Source organism: Equus caballus, chromosome 6 (genome assembly GCF_041296265.1).
Source record: "Equus caballus isolate H_3958 breed thoroughbred chromosome 6, TB-T2T, whole genome shotgun sequence".
Classification (NCBI taxonomy): Eukaryota; Metazoa; Chordata; class Mammalia; order Perissodactyla; family Equidae; genus Equus; species Equus caballus.
Window position 1 is genome coordinate 45,703,989 of NC_091689.1, and position 24,690 is coordinate 45,728,678.

The window sequence follows — 24,690 nt, forward strand, 5'->3', positions numbered from 1 at the left end:
GGAAGATCCCAGCAATACACCCCCATGGCTGCCACATGTGACATCTGAAGGTAATTTTGCAAGAAACTTATAAAAACTAGTAAATGTATGGAAAGCGGATGGAAGAAAATACCACATTAAAGGAGGCTGGCTTGTGTGCCTTTCCACGAGTGTTTCTGCTGTGCTCTTATTCTTCAGGGAGTTGCCCCCCAAGAGCTCCTGGAAGACAAGGGCCAGAGAATTCTTTCCCTTAAGGAGCCCCAGGGAGAGCCCCTGTCAACCAACATGGCATCCCTGTATTTACAAGACGCATGAGTCAGTAAACAAGACACAGGGGCCACAGGTCTCTGAGCTCACTCGCTACAAGCTCAGTCAGCCCCAGGCTCCCCAGGGGCAGACCTGATCCTGATTGGCAACCTCAGAGCCGGAGAAGAATAAAAACCTGGGGGAGATGGAGCAGAAAGGTCAGAGGTCTGGGGAGGTGAGTGCAAGGACCTGAGGGTAACAAGTGATGCCTCCATGGACTGATTCTCACTTTCATGTCCCTTCCTCCCTCATGCATGTCTGCAAGGGCAGCTAACCACAGAGTCACAAATGATGAAAACATTTGCATATACCAAATTCACATCCATCCTCAGGGACAATTTAAAAAGCCAAATGCACTGTACTTCTCCAACCGTGACGCAGGCTCGTATATCGGGACCCTGCTACTCCAGCACACACTTGTGCACCAGGTACCAAGTTTCCACAACATCCCCTTTGTGTAGATACACTCACAGACAAGAAGTGTAACAGCCACATCTATAAACCCCAAACAACACAGAGGAACACAAATAGACATTCAGAAACACAGTGACTTTATGGTAACTTGAAACCAACAAACATCTGGAGGGTGTGTCTGCACCTTCCAGACGTGCCTCGACAGAGATTTCCCTTGGCCATAGATAGATGCCCATTCAAAGCCTGCAGCGGCTGGGCAGGGGCAGGTAGCTGGGTTCCCTAACCCAGAAGGGCTTAGCAGTTATCTTAGCCATTGTCCTGCCCCCTGCAGGAGGGAACTAAAGCTCTAGGCCCCATGTGGGTGGGGGTGCTTGTACCGGGAAAGGGGGCTACACATTTCCGTAGAGGAGCAGAGCGCAGGGAGGCCCAGGGCCCAAGCCCTACTTGCTGGGGTTTGAATCCCTGCTTCACTGCTTTCTACCTATATGACCTTGGGCAAGTTAGTCATCTCTCTGTGTCTCACTTTTCCTCGTCTATAAAATGGGGATAATAATGGAACTTAGAGGATAGGTTGCTGTAGGAACACCCCAGTCAATATTCGTAAAGTGCTGAGAATGGGCCTGGCACATCCTAAGAGCGAAGCAAGTGTTGGTTCTTATTCTGCCCCTGGGAATTCTCCAGCCCTGGGGATTCCACAGCCTCCCTGGCTCCCTCTCATAAACCAGGGCTAGCCCCCACCCCCCCGCACAGACCTGCTGCTGCTGCCAGCTCTGAGCTTCACCAAGCAGGAACAGCTCTCCTGGGATCCTTTTCTCTCTCCTTCTGTCCCTGTTAATGGTTTCTGCAAAGGGAGTTGTGGAGGCAGGGTTGGGTGTCAGCAGGGACATGAGACAAGGCGTGGAATCTTCAGAGCAGCTGCCTGCCTGGGGCTGTCTCACTGGGCCTGTCCGGCTGACCACCCATGTCTGGACTGGGAAGCAGGGGCAGTGCCTTGCTGCAAGGTTTCAGGCGTTACCTTTTGGTGGATTTGTAGGAAGATGGGAAGAGAGACGCTGCTCCAGTAGTCTGGAGATAGATACAGAGACAGAAATAGATATATCTTTATCTGTTTTGGGGAAGAATTACGGAAGTCACGGGGCGTGGCCGAGCTATGGGTCTTGAATTGTAATTCTTCCCAGAGACGAGAGAACCCTTATCCCTCCAAAGGGGAAGTGTAGAGAGGACTGTTGTCTCCAGTCTCTCCTATTCCACCTTAGCTCAAAGCCTCTTCCCTCCAACCCAAGGCAGTTCATTTCCCTTGAGTCCACTCTCCGTTCCGCAGGTTCCCAGGTGAACCGAAATCCAGAGCTATTCTCATCTGGTTGCCCTTGGAGTTTCAGCGCTCGCGGTACAACCTGTTCCTCCATCCTCTCCCCTCCCTCTCTCCCTCCCTCCCTCCCTCCGCCTGGCTGCGCCCTTCTCAGCCCCCCTCCCTCCCCTTGCCCGCGGCCCCAGCTGCGCCCTCCGGGGAGAAGGCCGCGGCCACCGTCCCGCTGAGGGGAGGCGGGCGGGGGAGGAGGGGAGGGGGCGGGGAAGCCGCGCAGGGTGGAGGCCAAGCGCCGCCCGCCGCCGGAGAGGGGCGGCTGAAGGTTGCATCTGCTGGAAGGAGGCTTTTGGCTGCTTGGTAACGGGCTGCCAGAAAGGAGAAAGAGGCAGAGAGCAGGGCAGCGGCTTCTTGACGTCAGGACCAAGCGAAGAGATCGCGCCAGCAAACGCAGCCCGCCGTCCGGTAGGGCCGCCGAAGACGAGAGCAGAGCCCGACGCCAGGCGTCCCCCGGGGCGGGAGTGGGGGCGCGGGAGCCAGTTGACAGGGGCGCAGCATGCCCCCTGTCCCTGGGCCATGGAGATTGCCCTGGTGCCCTTGGAGAACGGCAGTGCCATGACCGTCAGAGGAGGAGGTGAGGCTCGGGGGGGAGAGCTCCAGCGCCCCTCGACGGCTGGGCTCAGCGATGGACCCAAAGAGCCGGCGCCAAGGGGGCGCGGCACGCAGAGGAGCGCGGACCCGGGAGGGCGGCCTCTGCCACCGCTGCCCCAGGAGCCGCCGCAGCCTAGACAGCCTCCGGAGGACGAGGAGGGAGAAGGCGACCCCACCCTGGGCATGGCGGAAGACCACGCGCCGGGCGCAGGGTCCCTTCACCACCAACGCGTCCTCATAAACATCTCCGGGCTGCGCTTCGAGACACAGCTGGGCACCCTGGCGCAGTTCCCCAACACCCTCCTGGGGGACCCAGCCAAGCGCCTGCGCTACTTCGACCCCCTGAGGAACGAGTACTTCTTCGACCGCAACCGGCCCAGCTTCGACGGCATCCTCTACTACTACCAGTCGGGGGGCCGCCTGCGGAGGCCGGTCAACGTCTCGTTGGACGTGTTCGCAGATGAGATCCGCTTCTATCAGCTCGGGGACGAGGCCATGGAGCGCTTCCGGGAGGACGAGGGCTTCATCAAAGAAGAGGAGAAGCCCCTGCCCCGCAACGAGTTCCAGCGCCAGGTGTGGCTTATCTTCGAATACCCGGAAAGCTCGGGGTCCGCGCGGGCCATTGCCATTGTCTCTGTCTTGGTCATTCTCATCTCTATCATCACCTTCTGTTTGGAGACCTTGCCTGAGTTCAGGGATGAACGCGAGCTGCTCCGCCATCCCCCGGTGCCCCATCAGCCTCCTGGGGCCGCCAGGGGGACCAATGGCAGCGGGGCCATGGCGCCTCCCTCTGGCCCAACGGTGGCGCCTCTCCTGCCCAGGACCTTGGCTGACCCCTTCTTCATTGTGGAGACCACGTGTGTCGTCTGGTTCACCTTCGAGCTGCTTGTACGCTTCTTCGCCTGCCCCAGCAAGGCAGAGTTCTCTCGGAACATCATGAATATCATCGATGTGGTGGCCATCTTCCCCTACTTCATCACCTTGGGCACCGAGCTGGCAGAGCAACAGCCAGGGGGCGGAGGAGGGGGTGGCCAGAATGGGCAGCAGGCCATGTCCCTGGCCATCCTCAGAGTGATCCGCCTGGTTCGGGTGTTCCGCATCTTCAAGCTCTCCCGCCACTCCAAGGGGCTGCAGATCCTGGGCAAGACCTTGCAGGCTTCCATGCGGGAGCTGGGCCTGCTCATCTTCTTCCTCTTCATCGGCGTCATCCTCTTCTCCAGTGCCGTCTACTTTGCAGAGGCTGACAACCAGGAGACCCACTTTTCCAGCATCCCGGATGCCTTCTGGTGGGCAGTAGTCACCATGACTACCGTGGGCTATGGGGACATGAGGCCTGTCACTGTGGGGGGCAAGATCGTCGGCTCGCTGTGTGCCATCGCTGGTGTCCTCACCATCGCCCTACCTGTGCCAGTTATTGTCTCCAACTTCAACTACTTCTACCACCGGGAGACGGACCATGAGGAGCAGGCAGTCCTTAAGGAAGAGCAGGGCAGCCAGAGCCAGGGGGCAGGGCTGGACAGCAGAGGCCAGCGGAAGGCCAGCTGGAGCAAGGGGTCCCTCTGCAAGGCTAGGGGATCCCTGGAGAATGCGGAAGGAGCCCGAAGGGGCAGCTGCCCCCTAGAGAAGTGTAACCTCAAGGCCAAGAGCAATGTGGACTTGCGGAGGTCCCTGTATGCCCTCTGCCTGGACAGCAGCCGGGAAACAGATCTGTAAGGGGAAATCCAGGCGACTGGTAGCGGGGGTGGGGGACGATGGAGGCGTCCTGAACCTGCATATCTACTTTATACCACAGAGTATTTCAATGCCACCCTGTAACCTACATCTGTCCCTCTTTTACTCCTTCCCTCCCGTTCTCCCTCTCTGGATCCCCCCATTTTTCCTCTTCTTGCCATGACACCAAGGGTCGCCTATTTTTAAAAAGCACCACATTCCATGACGCAGAGCTGTTGAAATGGTGAGCGCTGTGAGATGGATGTATTTGTAGCCAGTTTCCTATACCCAAAAGGGGGATAACCCAAACAAAAATAACTTTAAATAGCCCAGATCCCAAGAGATTTTGTAATCCCCCCCAATGTGTTCCAAATTTGCTTTACATATGATTATATTTATTATAGGGGGAATATTATTTTTATGGCCGGTAAGTGGATTTTTGTACTATAGTTTCAGATGAAGATATTTTGGATATATTTTCAAGACATATGTTGTATTTATGGAAGAGAGAGTTACTGTGATGCTTTTCTATGATGCTTATATTAGAGCCAGAGACCCTGGTTACGGCTTTTCTGGTTCCTGTGTCTGCAAGCCTCTCTCTTTTCTGGGATGTGGTATCGGTGCTTTGCGTCTAGGGCAGGGAATATTCTGGAAGAAAGACAAGTCTGACTTTTTCTGTGCGCCTTAAACAATTCTTGTAACATTCTTTGAAAAGCATTTTAATGATGTTGGAGGGAGACTTCTGATCATTCATTCTTTTTTTTTTATCCCAGGAAATAAAATGTTACTTGGTTGAGGCAAGTGTTAGTTTTTCTACAGCTGTTGTATTTTTTGGAAATTTTTAAAAATAGTCTGTCATTTGCCATTTCTGGTTTTGGAGTGAGAGCAAATGCCACCTTAACTGGCATAGAAAGTATAGAAAGCTAATGAATTGCTCATCAACATGTTTTTCCCGGGCCCCTCTGTGCCTCAGAGACGGCGGGGGGAATTCTGTTTGTCTCAGGCTGTCTGTGACATGGATACCCTGCAAGGCGCTGTCTGCTGGCGTGGTCATAGACCCAGCCGTTAGCACGGAGTGTGGATGCAACTAAAAGGCAGAGGATGATCACACTCCACGCCCGCTGCGGTCTCCTGGGGCTGGATTTCTGGACTCTCCTTTGCTGGCATGTTTTAAGTGCTGCATATCATGGCTCTCAACAGCTCTGAGAAACAAGCCTGATTCGCACAGACATGAAGGCTCTTCACAAAAGTGCAAAGTCCTGGAGGGAGGGAATGGCGCTTTGTTGTTATACTTTCCCTGCCAACGGTGGCTGAGCAGAAAGCGCTGCCTTTATGGTGGACAGAGGCCACGAGAAACCAAAAGGAAGGGTGAGCTTGTCCACATTACAGGCCAGTTTCTACAGATTATAGCCTTGCCCTGAATAATCCCTAAACTCAGAAGGAAGCTTTTAGTCCCCTCTTCATTGATGGTTATGGCAGGCATCATAGCAGGTGTAACACTGGCTGCAGCTTCTCTCTGGGATTAGCTGTCTGCATGGGGCTCGGGGTTCCTGCTGTCGCTCTTTCTGCTGAATAATCCAAAGACTGGTTGTTCCACATCCTTGCCAGGGTGGGCTGGTGGTCCACAATCGCACCTCCTCTGTGACGATGCTGAGCTGATGGCTGGTTCTGAGGGTGCATCCCGGTCTCCGTGGGGGCGAGGGAGGACCTACTGAATTGATGTCTGGGAATTGTGGATTTAAATAAGATGCCAACAGAATCGTAAAAGCCAGTGTCTGTACTGCCTGGAGTCCTTTCCAGTGAGCAACTGCTAACAGCAGATCTGAGGAGGAAACAGAAGGGTTGTGCAGGCCGGGCACTGTTGTTTTTCATTACATGCTGAAGCTGAGGAAGAAGAACAGAGGCACCTTATTTGTTTATAATTTACAATCTGCCTGAAAGCAGGGCCTCTTTCTGAAGCTCGGCTCCACAGTCTCACCTCCAGTTCCCTTGCCTTTAAAGCTGCCGTGTGTAGTTAGGTACACAGCTAGTGATGGGGCCTGGGTCACTCCTCAGCTCTACCATGATTAATGACAAAGGGGGAGTCACCACCTTTGACCTGAAGACCAGCTTCTTTAGGCTTAAGCAGCAAAGAGAGAGCTGCCAGATCTTAGATGTGTCCATGTACCCAACAGATGTTGGTCCAAATAGAACAAATTGCATCTTAAATGTCTGGTAAATAGGTGCAAGCTTATGCAAGTCTTCAGGGACAGAGTAGAGGAAATTAGAGAGCGAGGCTCCCTATTTTGTGTACAGAGCAGGTTTACAAAGGGGATCCAGATGGTTCCAGATGGTTCCAGAGGGACCCCCCAGAGTCAGGTACCCCGGTCTCCTGCTGCAGCCTCCCATCCTGGGGACCAGTGACATGGTATCTGTCCTGGCACACCGAGAGGGACACTCACCAAGGGCACATATTTCAATCTCTCTGTCCTCTCAGTGCACCTGCTGCTGTGGTTCTGGAACAGGCCCAACCATCTCACTTAGACCTCATGGTTTGCCTGTGCACGTGTTTAGCAGGAAGGGAACATGAATGTCAAGGCTCTTACCCAGGCCACCTGAGGTGAGGGGCCCTTCCTGTCCTCTCCTCCCTCCCCTTCTCTGCTGTCATTGATTTTCCACAGCCCTTACCTTCCTGAGGAGATTAGATCAAGTGGCCTCAGCCAAGCTTTTTATCCAGATGCTGCTTCTTGGCTCCTGCAGCAGGAAACCATCCCTGGGTTTATAATCCAGCAGCTTTGGCAGCCACGGCATGCAGAGCAGGCCTGGGCTTTGTGTCGCACACTTGGGTGAGCGCAGCTTCTCTCCTGCAGAGCCTCTGGCCCCACTTCTTCACTCCTTATTTTTTTCCTGTCCTGCCCATATGCTCACTGAACCCTGAACAATGACAGGTTTAGAAAAAAAATCTTTGCCATGCTTTCAGAGCCCCAGCTCCTTGGCTCACCCTGCCTGGGACACTCCCTGGAGGGGAAAATGAAACAGAGCACCAGCTTGAAGAATCTTTCTGTAGAGATGGGCTTTGAGTGATTCTAGTGTTAATGATGCGAGCACTTCCAGTCTCGGAGTGGAGGGAGCAAAGTGTTTCTCTCGGTGCAGGGACACATTGCTCTAAGTCCCCTCCAGAAATGGAGGCTTGTGCACAGCGGCGTGCAGCCCTGGGTGATGTTCAAGTCCTCTTCTCTGGAGTTGGACCCAGCTGTGCATGTCTACTCAACAGCTCCCTGGCGACCATTGCTAGGTGTGCTGGGGATACAGAAGCAACATTAGGATGTGTTCCCTGCCTTCCTATGGCTTCCAGTCACACTGGGGAAGCAATCAGTGCAAACCAAAAACAAATCATGCAAGACAGTATGTGACAAGTGCCTGTAGGTGCTTCTGAAATGAAGCATTATCTATCGGGGGGTGGGGGGTGAGGAGGAAGGGAGTAGAAAAGAGAAGCTTCTGGATACTTTGAAGGGTGGCTAGGAAGAGCGAGGGCATTTGGGATGAGGGAAATGGGAGTAGTGGGCTAGAGGGGAACGGTTGCCCTGTCCCCATCGCCATCGTTTGGAGGTGGAGTCCAGAGTCAAGGGCTGGGACCGCCCCGGGGCCTCAGTGGGAGTTCGGAGTTTACTGATGGCGGCGGCGGGGGTAGGACGACATGGGACTTGGCAATTGTTTAGGGCAGCGGTCAGCAAAAGTTCCGAAAGGAGTCGGATAGTAAATATTTTAGGCTTTATAGGCCAAAAGGCAAAGTTGAAGCTATTATTGTAGGTTCTTAAATAACCTGTTAAAATGTAATCATTTAAAATGTCAAAACCAGCCATAGCTCGAGAGCTGTACCTCCCTGTCCTAGTGCTGGCAGTTGATCTGTCACACAGAGGGTGCCTCCTGGGCATCAGTCACACCTGGGAAGCCCAGATCTGGCTCCCTGATTTAATTTTACTCCACTCAACTTACATTTCCTGCAAATGCCAACCCCTGGTTTGGGGAGGGGATGTCATGCTGGGATTTCCCTGACCCTGACTATAAGGAAGGTGTAGCTTACTTCTACCTCCTCATGAAAATTAGATTACTCTAGTGGCCATGGGACAGGCTGCTCTATTTCTAGGCAGGAGGAAGGAAATACCAACCTGGAACTTCTGCCTAAGACTCTGGGAGATGGGTTTTCCCTGAGCTGTTGGTGGAAGAGGGCGCAGACTGCCGGAGCATGGCCTCATTCCCCTCTGGCCCTGAGTCTTTTTCTGGACATGACCTCATCCAGGGAGCCTTGACCATGCACTTCCTCTGCTGCTCTTCACTGGTCTCTTCTCTGGCTATAGAGATGGGCCCTGGGCTGGCGTGGCCTCTGTCTGCACACGGTGTGCATGTATAGGAATGTGCCTGGTGGGGCGCGGTGTGGCCCAGCCTGGCATAAACCAAATTCAGACCACAGACCTCCAGACAGAGCACAGTGCTTGCCAACTTCCCTTTTAATTGGCATTATTTTCTAATGTCAGACTTTGCACCATGCAATGTTTCAGCTGGAAGGAAGCTTACAAAGAGTCTGGTCTGTCCCACTCATCTTACAGATAAGCAAACTGAGGCCCATAGAGAAGAGGTGATTTACCCAAGGTCACACCCCACTTACAGGAAACTGGGACTAGAATTGGCTGGAATCCTAGGCTGGATTTCTCTCTGTATCCCACTCTGCTCCTTCTGCATGGAAGTCTGCAAGTTCTCGTGAAGCTGCCCTCTGCCCCATCTCCTGAGACACATCCTGCCACATCAGCTTATCTGTGTCCAGTCTGCCTGTGAGGGCTTCCTCCTGGGTATCCAGTCTGCCTGTAAAGTCCTGATCTGTCTCCTCTGATCTGATTGTTCTCAATTCAACTTGCATTTACTGCAAGTGTCAAGCCTGTATAGGCAATAGAGACGTAGCGCCATGATCAACAGTGTCCTGCATACAAGCCTCTCTCTGTCTAGGGGGGGAAACTAAAACGTTTATAATCCAGGGTACTTAGTACTATCATTCGTTTGTTCATTCATCCATTCATTCACTCATTCCTCCATTCATTTAACAAATATTTATTCAATACGTATTTACTAAGAGGCAGGCAGCGTGCTAGTCTCTGGGAGTAGCTGGCAAGGGATCTTCCCTGATTCATTTTTCAGTCAAGTGGGGAGAATCAACAATCAAGTAAGCAAACAAATATTTTGTTAGATCATTTTTAAATTGACGAAAGAGGCACAGAGGAAGTGAGCAACATTGTAACTGGGGAGAGATGCATGGTTGGAGAGGAGTGACATGGAGTGAAGCATGAGAAGGCCTGAAATGAGGCGAAGAGTGGGGAACGACAGGGATGTGGGGACCGGGGTCCCTAGGAGGGAGTGCATGTTTGCTTGCAGAGGCAGAGGGGCGGAGACCTCAGGCAGCTGGGGGCCAGGGAAAGCCCAGGCCCACTGCATGCTCCAGGCAGGCTTTGCCATCCCAGCACCACCCACCCCAGCCACTCGCTACTGAGGAGCAGAACTGTGGCCCTGCCAACCCAGGCAGCACACCCAAAAGAGACACAGCGGGACCCGCCACAAAAGAAAGCAGAACACGAGTTTCTACTGGGAGGCAAGCGATGGGTTCAAATCCGATTTTTTTTTATTTGCAGGAGCAGGCAAAGGCCTTCAAAGGTCCCTTGATTGCTTGGCCAACTAATAGGAGAGCACAGCAGATTCTTGATTCTGTGCCAAAAAGTAAGCATGGACAACCTAGAGCTGCAGACTGAGGCTGGCCCCAAGTTGGGAGGTGGGGTACTGGGGGACAAGAAGCCCAGGGGACCTATAGTTCCTCCCAGAAGAGGAACTGAAAAATCTAAGAGGGGCTGTGGTGGAGTCAAGAAGAGGGCATGGTGGGAAAGCCGAACTTCTGTGTGCAAAGCGTGTTGCCTAGAAATCAGAACAAAGCCTCCACTTGCACCTGGCCGTGACCTGGCTTGGGCACTGACATACGTGCTCCTTTGTGGTTCTTTGAGGACAGAAGGACTGGAGGAGCAGAGTGGGGCTTCCCCTTCAGCCTGCCCACACTCCCCCTTGCTTCCTGTTACTCACTGGTGGACATTGGGTCTTTTTTCCACGTGAGGGAGCCCTCCTTTGGGAGAAGGAGAGCCGTGGGGACCGTGGAGGAGCTGGAGATGTGCGCTGACCATCCAGGAGGCTTGCTCAGTGTCTCCCTCCTCTCACTGTGTTCTCCGTACCCTCTCTCAAGCGTGACATCCTGTGCCCAGAAGCCACTTCTGCCTCCTACAGGTGTCTCGCATCTGCTGGCACAACCCCATCAGTGCCAGGTACTGTGGCGAGGACGGAAACGAGACCGATTCTGCCCTCAGGAAACTCCGAGACTGATGTGGGCAGGCTGCACCTGCCTGTATACGAGGAGACACATGCAAAAATCATAACAAATAAACTAAAAATACAACCAAAGAAACTTCTGTGAATGTCCCTGAGAAATATCATTGTGCTTAAAGGTTTTGGCAATTGATCTAAGTCCAATGGGGTTATTGAGCCAGGCTTCCTGGGAGAAGTGGTCCTCAGAAGCAGTGTGAAGGAAAGAGAGCATAGATCTAGTTCTTATTGATAGAAGTCTTCCCCATCCTTCCGCCCGCGTGAACCCTCCTGTCAACTCCCACAGCCCTCTCTTGTCACTGGTCGCTCTATCCCCTGCATTGGTTATTTGTGCCGTGTCTTCTCTCTCAGGTTGTGCTGGCCTGCTCACAGCACATGGCGTCTTGTGCCTCGCTGTGGCTCTGTCAGCTCCTAGCACATGGCCTTTGTGCGCCAATATGGTGAGAGCTCAGTGGTGATCCACTGAACCCCAAGTTTTACATGGAAAGAATGAGCTTTGCCTTTTCTTTCCTTAAATCTTCAATTTTATAGTGACTGGTGTCCTGAAACATCTGAAGGCTACGGTTAGGAGTCTTTGACTTCAGTTTTTGGTAATACTGCAAACTTGTGTTTCAACACAGGACTTGTTCTTTGGGAACTTCTGAGTGCTTATAATGCGACCTCACTGCAATGTAATGTTTACTATAAATTTCCAAATTACTGCAATAATAAAACTGAAGATTTGCACAGCAGCTTTGCTCCAGAGAGTGCAAAGAGCTGTTGCTCTGGCGTGTATGATTAACAACTGAGATCACTACAGCCTGCATGGGTACCTCAGTAATCCATGCCAATTACAAGAAATGTACAGAAGATGTCCATGCATGTTTCCTCCCCAGCCAATGGAACTTTTTATTTCTGCAATAATTTGCATTTTTAAAATAGACGTCATCTTGGAAATTGAGACAACTCATCCCGATTGTGCTTAGGTGGCCAAGGCATCCAGTTTCAAGGAACTGTTTCTCACAAAATATTCAACTTGAACAACTACCAGTGGTGTGTATTTCTGCTCCTCTGTTGTATGCTCTTAATAGTGTATGTTATGTTATTGTTATTTATTGTTCTTCTTTGGTTGTGGTGAAGTCATCTATAAATGCCACATCATTTGGATACGAGTTGTAAAGTGGAGTCTGGGATGGCCATGGTCACCTCCTCATGGTCTTTCTGCTTCCCTTTCACTGTTTGCTCCAGGCCACCCTACACACGACTTCCAAATCAGTCACTCCAGAGGACAACTCACATCACCACGTCTGTCCAGGGCTCCTAAACAGAATAATTCCAGTCCCTTTAGCCTGACTTAAAGTCCTCCATAAGGGCCGGCCTGGTGGCGCAGTGGTTAGGTTTACACGTACCACTTCTCGGTGGCCCGGGGATCGCCGGTGCGGATCCCAGGTACGGACATGGCACTGCTTGGCAAAAGACATGCTGTGGCAGGCGTCCCACATATAAAGTAGAGGAAGATGGGCATGGCTGTTAGCTCAGGGCCAGTCTTCCTCAGCAAAAAGAGGTGATTGGCAGCAGCTAGCTCAGGGCTAATCTTCCTCCAAAAAAAAAAAAAAGTCCTCCATAATGTGATGCTAAATCTTCCTTTTCAGCCTTCTCTTTCTCTACATTACCCACCCCCAAAGACACCCATACTTTGTAGTTATGCTGGACAAAGTCATGGCCCAAGTTGACACCTATCAGCATACCATCTCATCCGTCAGTCTCTTGGTTGGCATACCTGACTCTTATTTTCATCTACCGAAATCCTACTCGTCCTTCAATGCACAGCTCAAGTATCTTCTCCTCAAAGGAGCTGTCCTCAGGCCCTCCAGTCCAAAGCCACTTCCCCTCCCTCAGTGCTCCCATCATCAACACCTTCTGCTCCAACTGTAGTCAGCTGTCTACCTACCTCTCTCCTACCCAAGCTAGAACAAGCTCTTCCTTGAGAACAGGAATTGGCTCATCATCTTCCTGTTCACCTCAGGGCCTAGAATTGGGCCCAGGATACAGCAGGTACTTAATAATAAGGCTTTGTGGACTAAATGGACTCTTCTTCAGACTTCTTGCCTGTACCGTAGAATTAGGTCCCAGACCTCTCAAACCACGAGACACCTAAAGTAGCTTCCTCATTATCTCCATACGTGATGTGTTGATGAGGTAACTGCGATGGGTAAGGAGCTGGGTTAAGCCCTTGACAAGCTGTTTTGTAATACAATAAAATATAATCTCTCTGGGCCTCCCATGTTGAACATTGTAGAGCAATCATTGATACCGTCATTCCTTGGCATCTAGGCAGCTGTGGAACAATGGCCTTCGTTTAACACTTGTCGTTGCTCTACCTCCTCTCACCGTGTGTAGACCAGGTGGATGATAGCATTTAACATGAGCAGGGACTTCTAGAATTAGAAGTGTGGAGCACTCTCTGGGTGAAGATTCAGGGGAGTGCTTCTGGGACCAAGGAAGAGCCATAGGGTGGGGATGGAAGAGAGAATGGGCTGAGGGATAGAGGTGGAAGACTGGAGAAATTCTCACTCTGGGTAAAAAAAATGTTGGTAAGGGTAGGGTGACTGTGCATCAGAGGTGCCAAGCTCAACCAGTGTACATCTGTTGTTGATCGATGAAGTCTTATTAATTACTTCTAACACTCCATCCTCCTGGCTCCCTAAACGTCGCAGTTTGGAAGATGAATTGAATGGTCACCCAGGCAGAGGTGGTGGTAGTGGTGGTGACAGTCTCTCTTTCCATCATTCTCTGCTGTTGTTTTCACGGGGAGCCCTGTCTCCCCAGGTTGGTTGGCTGTAATACTAGCAGAAGGTGGCGCCTGCAGGGCCGAGCGTAGTCAGGCTATCACGCATTTCCTGTGCCAGGTGTTGTGCTAGATGCTGGGATTTAGGCAGACATAAGACATTAGAGGGCCCTGTGTGCCATGAATCCGTGTTGTCAACCCAAGTCCAATGTCACATATTTCTCCAATCCTGGCCTAGGACTGGGTAAAATCTGCAGAAGTCTCAAGAATTGAAAAGACAGTAAGGCTCCCCCATATGTAATTCAAAATAAAAACAATACTAACCAAAACATAAATTTAAGAAAATACCAAAAAGTTCTAATATTTTCCTTGATGCTTTTACTGAAATATCAAGTTATTTCAAAAGAAAATTTCGATGCCCCCTGTCGAGCTGGTGTCCTCAGCTCAGCTTGCCTCTTCTTTTTGCATAGTCCAGCACTGACCCAATCCCCTCCCAGCTGGCAGGGTCCCTCCCCATTCTCCCTTGGTCACATCACTGGGCCCAATCATGGTTGCATGCAGTTCTGTCAGGGTGGCTTTTCAGAGTGGGAAATGGATTCCAGATGTTGACAGCTGGTAGCCACCAAAGCAGACCTGAGTCTGAGTGGAGCATGGAATTTCTCAGACCCACACAGAGGCCTTTGTCCTGCAGCGTTAGAGGGGCCGCCTTGATGCCACCTCCAGCGAGGCATGGCTCCTTGTGTCTTTTCTGGGAAAACACTGAGAGGGCAAAGTTGAGGATCAAGTCTCTGCTGTGAATTAGTGATGGCCCCTTTCTGACACTGGGCCTGGACTATCTTCGTGCTGTGGGAAACAGAGGGGATGTGTGGTGTGGACACTGAGTTTCAGAGACTAACTTGAAACAAAGGAACAATGATAGGATTATAATGAAAACTGTACATTAATAAGACAATTGAATTCTACGATAAAGGGTATGTCAATGAGGTCTGACCGTGAACTCATTAGACTTTTTTTTAAAGATGTATAATTCTTTCTTTATTCAACTATTTTATTGAGGTCATAATGGTTTATAATACTGTGTAACTTCAGGTGTATATTATTATTTATCAGTTTCGGTATAGACTACATCGTGCTCACCACCAATAGTCTAATTTTTATCCATCATTGTATGTATATGCCCCTTTATCCCTTTAGCACACCTCCCAACCCCCTTCCCCTCTGGGAACCACTAATCTGTTCTTTTTATACATGTGTTTGTTTATCTTCCACATATGAGTGAAATCATGCAGTGTTTGTCTGTCTCTGTCTGATTTATTTCTCTTAACAGAATACCCTCAAGATCCATCCATGTTGTTGCAAATGGGATGATTTTGTCTTTTTTATGGCTGAATAGTATACCATTGTGTATATATACCACAGCTTGTTTATCCATTCATCAGTTGATGGGCTTGGTTGCTTCTATGTCTTGGCTATTGTGAATAATACTGCAATGAACATCGGGGTGCAGAAGTCTCCTTGGATTGTTTAGTTCAAGTTCTTTGAATAAATACCCAATAGTGAGATACCTGGGTTGCATGGTATTTCTATTTTTAATTTTTTGAGAAATTACCATACTGTTTTCCATAGTGACTGCACTGGTTTGCATTCCCACCCATGTATGAGGGTTCCTTTTTCTCCACATCCTCTCAAACACGTTATTTTTTTTCTTGGTAATTATGGCCATTCTAACAGGTTTAAGATGATATTTCACTGTAGTTTTGATTTGCATTTCCCTAATAATTAGTGATGTTGAACATCTTTTCATATGCCTTTATCCATTTGTATACCTTCTTTGGAAAAATGTATGTTCATATCCTCTGCCCATTTTTTGATCTGGTTGTTTTTTTGTTGTTGAGTTGTATGAGATCTTTATATGTGTTTGAAATTAATCCCTCATTGGATATATGATTAGCAAATATTTTCTCACAGTTTGTTGGTTGTCTTTTCATTTTGTTCATGGTTTGCTTTGCCTTTCAGAAGCTCTTTTGTCTGATGTAGTCCCATTTGTTTATTTTTCCTTTTGTTTCCCTTGCTTGAGTAGACATGGTATTCAAAAAGAAGCTGCTAAGACCCATGTCAAAGAGTGTACTGCCTATATTTTCTTCTAGGAGTTTTATACTTTCAGGTCTTACATTCAAGTCTTTAATCAATTCTGAGTTAATTTTTGTGTATGGTGTAAGAGAATGGTCTATTTTCGTTCTTTTGCACGTGGCTGTCCAGTTTTCCCAACACCATTTATTGAAGAGACTTTCCTTTCTACATTGTATGTTCTTGGCTCCTTTGTCAAAGATTAGCTGTCTGTAGATGTGTGATTTTATTTCTGGGCTCTCAATTCTGTTCCATTGATATGGTGTATCGGTTTTGTGCCAATACCATACTGTTTTGATCACTATAGCTTTGTAGTATATTTTGAAGTCAGGGATTGTGATGCCTCCAGCTTTGTTCTTTTTTCTCAGGGTGGCTTTAGCTTTTCAGGGTCTTTTGTTGTTCCATATAAATTTTAGGATTCTTTATTCTATTTCTGTGAAGAATGTCATTGGGATTGCATTGAATCTGTAGATTGCTTTAGATAATATGGACATCTTAGCTATGTTCATTCTTCCAATCCATGTGCATGGAATATCTTTCTATTTCCTTATGTCACTTTTTATTTATTTCAATAATGTCTTACAGTTTTCAGTGTATAGGTCTTTCACCTCCTTGGTTAATTTATTCTTTGATATTTTATTCTTTTATTGTGATTGTAAATGGGATTGTATTTGTGAGTTCTCTTTCTGCTAGTTCATTATTAGTGTATAAAAATGCAACTGATTTTTGTAAGTTGACTTTGTACCCCGCAACTTTGCTGTAGTTGATTATTTCTGATAGTTTTCTGATAGATTTGTAGGGTTTTCTATGTATAGGATCATGTTGTCCGCAAACAGTGAGATTTTCACTTATTTCTTTCCAATTTGGATACTTTTTATTTCTTTTTCTTGCCTAATTGCTCTGGCCAAAACATCCAGTGCTACATTGAATAGGAGTGGTAAGAGTGGGCACCCTTGTTGTGTTCCTGTTCTCAGAGGGATGGCTTTCATTTTTCCACCAGTGAGTATGATGTTGGCTGTGGGTTTGTCATATATGGCCTCTATTATGTTGAGGTACTTTCCTTCTAGATCCGTTTCATTGAGAGTTTTTATCAGAAATAGATGTTGGATCTTGTCAAATGCTTTCTCTGCATCTATTGAAATGATCATGTGATTTTTAGTCTTCATTTTGTTAATGTGGTGCATCACGTTGATTCATTTGTGAATGTTGAACCATCCCTGTGTCCCTGGTATAAATCCCACTTGATCATGGTGTATGATCCTTGTTATGTATTGCTGTATTCAGTTTGCCAATATTTCGTTGAGGATTTTTGCATCTATGTTCATCAGCGATATTGGCCTATCATTTTTTTTCTTTGTGTTGTCCTTGTTCAGTTTTGGTATCGGAGTGATGTTGGCCTCATAGTACAAGTTAGGAAGGATTTTATCTTCTTCAATTTTTTGGAATAGTCTGAGAAGGATAGGTATTAAATCTTCTTTGAATGTTTGGTAGAATTCTCCAGAGAAGCCATCTGTTCCAGGACTTTTGTTTTTTGGCAGGTTTTTGATTACTGTTTCAATCTGTTTGCTTGTGATTCAGATTCTCTATTTCTTCTTGATTCAGTTTTGGGAGATTGTATGAGTCTAAGAATTTATCCATTTCTTCTAGGTTTTCCAATTTGTGGGCATATAGTTTTTCATAGTATTCTCTTATAATCCATTTTGTTTCTGTGGTATCCATTGTAATTTCTCCTCTTTCATTTTCAGTTTTGTTTATTTGAGCCTTCTCTCTTTTTTTCTTAGTGAGTCTGGCTAAGGGTTTGTCAATGCTGTTTATCTTCTCAAAAAACCAGCTCTTAGTTTCTTTGATCCTTTCTTTCTTTTTTTTTTTTTTTTTTTTTTGATCTCTATTTCATTATTTCTGCTCTAATTTTTATTATTTTCCTCCTTCTGCTTACCTTGGGCTTTGTTTGTTCTTTCCCTAGTTCTGTTTGGTATAGTTTAAGATTTTTTTTTGAGATTTTTCTTGATTGTTGAGGTGGGCCTGTATTGCTATGTATTTCCCTCTTGGAACCACTTTTGCTGCATCCCATAAGAGTTGGTATGATGTATTTTCATTTTCATTTGTCTCCAAATATTTTTTGATTTCTCCTTTGATTGCTTCATTGATCCAATGGTTTTTAGTAGCATGCTGTTTAGTCTCCACATATTTGTGACTTTCCCAGCTTTTCTCTCATAGTTTATTTCTAGTTTCTCAGGATTGTGCTTGGAAAGGATGGTTGAGATGCTTTCAGTCTTCTTAAATTTATTGAGGCTTGCTTTATTTCCCAACATATGGTCTATCTTTGAGAAAGTTCCATCTGCACTTAATAAGAATGTGTATTCTGCTGTTTTTGGATGGAATGTTCTATATATATCTATTAAGTCCATCTGGTCTAGTGTTTCATTTAGCTCCACTATTTCCTTGTTGCCTTTCTGTGTGGATGATCTATCCATTGGTGTAAGTGGGGTGTTGAGGTCCCCTACCATTATTGTGTTGCTCTTAATTTCTCCCTTTAGGTCTGTTAATAGTTGCTTTATGTACTTTGGTGCTCCTGTGCTAGGTGCATATATGTTTATAAGTGTTATGTCCTCTTGGTGAAATGTAACTTTTATCATTATATACTGCCCCTCTTTGTCTCTCGTTGTCTCTTTTATCTTGAAGTCTGCATCTTCTGATGTAGGTATGTCAACACCATCTTTCTTTTGCTTGCCATTTGCTTGGAGCATCATCTTCCATTCCTTCACTCTGAACTTGTGTTTGTCTTTAGAACTGAGATGTGTTTTCTGGCGGCAGCAAATTATTGGGTCTTGTTTTCAAATCCATCCACCCACTCTGTGTCTTTCTATTGGAGAATTCCATCCATTTACGTTTAGAGTGATGTTGATATATAAGGGCCTAATACTGCCATTTTATCTCTTGTTTTCCGGTTTTTCTATATTTCCCTTGTTTCTCTTCCCTTGTGTTTCTGACTGCCATTTCAGTTTGGTGATTTTCTGTGATAGTTTTCTCTATATTTATGATTTGTGTCTCTGCTTTGATTTTTTTGTTTAGTGGTTACCAATGAGGTTTGTATAAAACATCTCGTAGATGAGATAGTTCATTTTCTGATAGCCTCTTATCTCCATTAGCCTAAGCAGGTTCTGTCCCTACCCTCTTCCCCATCTACACTATTGTCACAAATCATTCTGTTTCATGTTGTGTGTTTGTGATTAAAATAAAGTGTTTATACTTATTTTGATGCTTTCCTTCCCTTTATCTTTTATATTATAATTGTTTGCTAACCTGTTCTGATAGAGAGTTGCAATTTTCTGATTTTGTCTATTTATCTCCTTGCTCAAGGCTTTGTAAACTTTTGCCTTTTTGTTTCAGGTGTGAGGGCATCCTTGATCATTTCTTGTAAGGGAGGGTCTGGTGGCAATGAACTCCCTCAGCTTTTGCTTATCTGGGAAAGTTTTTATTCCTCCATCATATTGAAGAATAGTTTCACTGGATACAATATTCTTGGCTGGAAGTTTTGTCTTTCAATATTTTGAATTTATAATTCCAATCCCTCTTAGCCTGTAAGGTTTCTGCTGAGAAATTCTCTGAAAGCCTAATAGGAGTTCCTTTGTGTGTTATTCTCTTCTGCCTCTCTGCTCTTAATATTTTTTCTTTGTCATTGATTTTTGCCAGTTTTACTATTATCTGCCTTGGAGAAGGTCTTTTTGCATTGATGTAATATAGAATTCTATTGGCTTTATATATTTGTAAGTTCACTTCCTTCCCTTGGTTTGGGACGTTCTCAGCCATTATTTCTTTGAACAAGCTCTCTGCTCCTTTCTCCTTCTCTTCTTCCTCTTGAATGTCTATAATCCTTATGTTGCATTTCCTAGTTGAGTCAGATATTTCTCAAAGAATTTCTTCTTTTTTCTTCCTTCTGAGGAAGATTTGCCCTAAGTTAACATCTGTGCCAATTCTCCTCTACTTTGTATGTGGGATGCCTCCACAGTATGGCTAATGAGTGGAGTAGGTCCACACCTGGGATCTGAACCCATGAACGCTGGCTGCTGAAGTAGAGTATGGAAATTTAACCACTCAGCCACAGGACTGGCCCCTCTTCATTTTTTTTAAGTCTTAGTTCTCTCTCCTCCTCCATGTGAAGCATTTCCATATTTCTGTCCTCTAAACCACTAGTTCTGTTCTCCATAATGTCAGCTTCATTTTTTGATGTTTCTAGATAGTTTTTTATCTCAATCATTGTGTTATTCATCTCCAGAATTTCTGTCTGGTTTTTATTAGTTTCAATCTCTTTTGTGAAGAATTACTTCTGCTCATTAATTCTATTCCTGAGTTCACTGAACTGTCTATCTGAGTTTTCTTGTAACTCATTGAGTTTCTTTATGAGAATTATTTTGAATTATCCGTCATTTAGATTGTAAATTTCTGTGACGTCAGGATTGGTTTCTGGAGACCTGTCATTTTCCTTCTGCTTTGGAGTGCTAATGTAGTTAATGGTGTTTGAAGAAGTGATCCCTTGCTGGTGCATAGTGGTAGTATCAGGTTGCAGATTCCACCTGCCATGACTGTGGGGGGGGGGGGGCCAGGAGTTGTTTTCTGAGCCCACCACATTGGCTGGAAGTTATGCCAATAGGATTTGTCTGCATTTGCCCTCTGACTGCAGCCACTTCGTGGGTCACACAAGCTCATGCAGGTGCTCTGGTGCAGATCCACTGCATTGGCCCGGGATGGCTGAGCTGGTGTGCTAGGCAGTGGAGGGGAGTGGGTGTGGGGGTGCTTTCTTTCATGCATATGAGGGCCTGCTCTGTGCTCATGGGCAGTTTGCCTAGGCTGCTCTGCTTGGTGGGGACACCTACGTGGTGGCTGAGCCATGCCACTCAGTGTGGAGTGTTTCTGCAGGCCAGGAAGCAACTCTGAAACTGAAAGCATTCACACCCAGGCCTGCCTGCTCTCCCATCTCCTCTTACAGTTGCACACTGGCAGCTGCTTGAGGACCTGCAAACTAGATTGCTGCTGCTGAGAAGAGGGAAGATATCTGCTTACCTCTTTCCACTGCTTCCTGGGAATCCTGTACCCCCACCTTTAGATGTATGGCTGCATGGGCCTCCCAGACGTCCTGTTGTGTTTTGTAGGGAATCCTCTGTTGGTTGATGAATGTCTGTTTACTTGTAACTTGGGGGGAGAGACTAAGTGAACAGCTCACACTGACCATGATTCTGACATCACTCTCCTCATTAGACTTTTTTTTAAGCAAATGTATATGTATAGACCTTCTGACACACAAATAAATGAGTTCAAAGGGGTCCTCTTATAGAAGTCTATGCATGTAACTAGGAAATGCTGCCATTGTTGAAAACATTTTGGAATTCTCCTTTAGGAACCCATTCAGATTCAGCTCCTTGTGTTGACAGATATTGTCTTATCAGGTGGCAAATTCCTACTGAACTTTAAAGGGCCAGCAGTCACTCACACTTTGGTATAAACTAGTTAAATCAAATGCAACTTAACTATAATCTGATAGTCTAGGAAATGGAAGGAGAGGGTTGTGTAGGGAGAGGCAGAGCTTGGCAGTGGAATGCTGGATGGCAGAGTGGGTTAAAGAATTGTGGGGAGTGGAGAACTTAGGGCCTCCAGAGAGCAACTGGAGAGTCTGCTTGCCCTAGGATACTAATTAAAGAAGGGGTGGGATGCAGGGCTCAGGGGTGGGAGAGGATTAGGAAGGCATAAGGAGGAGCCTTGGGGTCAGTAAGTGAGGAGGCATTGAAGCAGTCAAAAGTTCACTGAAGTGAGAGACTGGGAGGCAGGTGGACTGGATCAGAGTTGGAATCCTAATTTTGTCATTTATTAGCTATGCGACCAAAAGCAAGTGATACCTTTCTAAATGGCTTACTATAAAACAGTTTTTTCCAACTATAAAATAGGGGTAATAATAAGGCCTTCTTTCAGCGTTGTCACAGGGCAAATGTAATAAATTACATGGATGGTTGTTAGGCAGTCAGCGCTCGTAAAGGTCAGTTTGTTGTTATTACTTGTGTAAAGTTCCAGGAAATGGCCTAGCACACGCCCTGCCCCTTCCAAGTGAAGCCTCACCAAATTCATCTCAGCAACGTTTGTTGAGCACTAATATCCCCCCTGCCGTGTTAGAGCTATCAGATGGAGAAAGATGAATTAAAGGGAATTATTTGCCTACGATCTACCAAGCAGCCCAAACCAAGCTCACAAATGACAAAAACAGATGTAGGAGTCAGGTGTTTGAGAGGGAGTTGAAGGATGGAGGAGATTCACACAGGTGGGGGACGTGGGCAGGGTGATCCTTGAGAAGGAAGGAGTAGAGGCACAGAGGTGGGGTCATCTGAGTAGTGAGTGGATCGGTCAGTGCTGTGGAGCAGGAACAAGACTGTCCTGTTGCAGCCATGTATGAAGCCTGCAATGTATTACTGGCTTCTCATCTTATCTCAACTTGAGCTGTGTTTCCAATACAGGTCTGAAAACTGGGCTCAGGGCAGCTTACACTATTTGTCAATATTATACTTCCTTCATAGTGTTAAAGAAAAAACACTTTAATATCTACCAGTTTGCAAAAGATTCTTGTGAACCGATGAGATCCACAGGAGGAAAAAGATGCCACTTGTTTTACTATTTGTTTTTCCCAACCACAGAAACTAAATCTCTCTCAGATTGCCTGTTGTCCGAGATAAGTGACAATTTGAATGGATATTGGAAAAGGTGTGAACTTTTGGGTGTAGTTACATACCAGGTGAAATTTAATATATGGATGCTAACAATCCAAAGCCTGAAGCATACAGACTCCACCTCTGTGTCCCTCCTGGAAATTATGAGGTCTGAGATCACAGGGAGGGTTGTTCATTCATTCATTCACTCAAACCTGCATGCATTATAGTGTAGGAGACCAGACGGTCTGGAAATAGGGTGCCTGGGTTTGCATCCTGGCTCTAGCTTACTTTCTGTGGAGCCCTCTTTGTGTCTGTCATGTGGGGTAACAGTACGTTCCTCATACGGTGGTTGTGAGAATTAAATGAAATAGCGCATGGCATATACTTAGTACATGGCCTGGTGTGTAGTAAATTGTGAAAATCGCTATCACTCCACATCTTGTCTGTATCAGGTACTGTGCTTAGTGCTATGAATAAAGTAGAGCCCCTGACCAAAAGGCAGAGAGGGTTACAGTGGACAGTAGCTCTGAGTTCACGCACATCTTTTGCATTTCTCCAGGGTTTATGGGCAGGTCCCCTACTGGAAGGGATTTTTTAAGAGTCCCTTCTCTTATATCTTAGCACTTTTGACAGACTACTCATGCCACCTCTTCAGAAAGACTTTCTCTGGCCTCCAGCCCCTCCAATCCCATCTCCCTGTCTTCCCTAATTTCCTTCATAGCACTTACCATTTTCTGAACTTGTATTCCTTGCTTACTTGCTCACTGCCTTTTTCTCCTGCTCGAATGTAAGCTCTAAGAGAACCAGGACCTTGCCTGGTTCATTTCCCCTCGTATCCCAGGCACACTATAGTGTTTAATAAATGCTTCTTGGCTGACTGACTACTGAATGAAGGCCAGCAGGAGGTCTTGAGTGGTGCAGATCTGACAGAACAATTAGATTTTAAGTCGTTCCTTGAGGACAGAGGCCATGTTTACTTCTATTATCTTTCTTGGCTTCCCCCGCACCAACCCTCCACATAGTTCTGGACACACGGCAGAGCAGGACAAACATTTGTTGGCTGCTTGGTTGAATCAATAACTAGAGAGAAGGTATACCTGGATGGAGTAAATGGAGTATGGAGATTATGGGTCTTGAAGACAGAACCAAGCGTAGCAAATTGTTTTTAGTGTGGTGTGGAGGAACAAGTAGATTTATAGTCATTTTTACTGTTTGTGAGTTTAAAACTATGGCACATGAGCTCATACAAGAAAGCTGGAGGTTTCACAATTTTCCATTGCTTTGAAATAGAGGTCACTTCCATCTACATTGGCATCCACCCCTTAGGTCTACGTGACATTTACAAGTCATTTATCAGCACTGAACTCCCAAGAGCTTGCTCTGCCATTCTCCAAGATGTTGGCTGACACCTCTGACAGGAGAAGCCAGGATGTGTTTTGACAACCAAGTGGTTTCCTTAGCAAACTGCGGGTGTTCTCAGGCAGCTCAGTGGAGAAAGCTCTGGCTTTCAGATCAAGACCGTACCTCTCAAGGGCTTTCCCTCTCTGAAGCACACGTTGGCTTCATCCTCAGGCTGTTATTTGGATTTGTCCCTGGGCTCTGTGAATCTGGCTTGTCAGGTGAGTCAAAGCAAGTCTCGGTTCTCCTCACCTTTGTTATTTTACTTAAGAAAAGCCAGCGAACTTGTAACACAAACATCCAGAGACCCCAGAACATATGTTCTGAGCCCTTTCTAAGAACTCAGCAGTGAGCTAAGTACCATGGCGGGGAGTATGGTCAAGACACCAAGAGTCAAAGTGGAGTGTCAACTCCTACACAGATGAGATTTAAGAATTCAAGGTACTGGGTGCTACTGGTACTGCTAGCTACTCCTTGCTGATACCTACTGTGTGCCGGGCTTCATGGTAGATATTTTATAAACATTACCCTCAGTCACAGAAAAATCCTTGCCAAGTTGACCAATGAAATTTGTAGAAACCACACAGCTAATAACTGGCAGAGCAGGATTTGAACCCACGTTCTCTGCTTCCAGACTGTGTGTCTCTTTCCCCCCAGCCAGCTGGTAAGGCTGTTAAGGGTTGAACGTGGACGAGTTAAGATCCGTACTGGTAGGTACTCCAGGTAGAGCCATGAAGATCCACCTTAACGGTGAACACCGGATGTGAATAGTTGGAAAGGGGGGCTGTAGTGAGTTTTGAACTGCTGACTGAGGGGTTTGGAGCTGATTCTATAACGTGGGCGAGGGCAGCTGTGGAGGTTTTCAAGAGGGGGAATTAACCCTATGAAAGTGGTATTTTAAGAAAACTTGCAAGAATGGCATGTGGGCAACCCGGAACAGGGAAACCAGCCAT

General features: G+C 46.8%; 1 protein-coding gene across 1 annotated transcript; it reads left to right on the plus strand.

Annotated features, from left to right (window-relative positions):
- Positions 1–2,254: 2,254 nt before the first annotated feature.
- On the plus strand, positions 2,255–5,164 carry KCNA5 (potassium voltage-gated channel subfamily A member 5). Its single transcript, XM_005610855.4, has one exon. The coding sequence runs from the start codon at positions 2,579–2,581 to the stop codon at positions 4,364–4,366; it is 1,788 nt and encodes a 595-aa protein (XP_005610912.2). The 5' UTR covers positions 2,255–2,578; the 3' UTR covers positions 4,367–5,164.
- Positions 5,165–24,690: the final 19,526 nt, after the last annotated feature.

Bases quoted from the DNA above. Each gene is read 5' to 3' on its own strand.
- KCNA5 (XM_005610855.4), top strand. From the start codon at position 2,579: ATGGAGATTGCCCTGGTGCCCTTGGAGAACGGCAGTGCCATGACCGTC.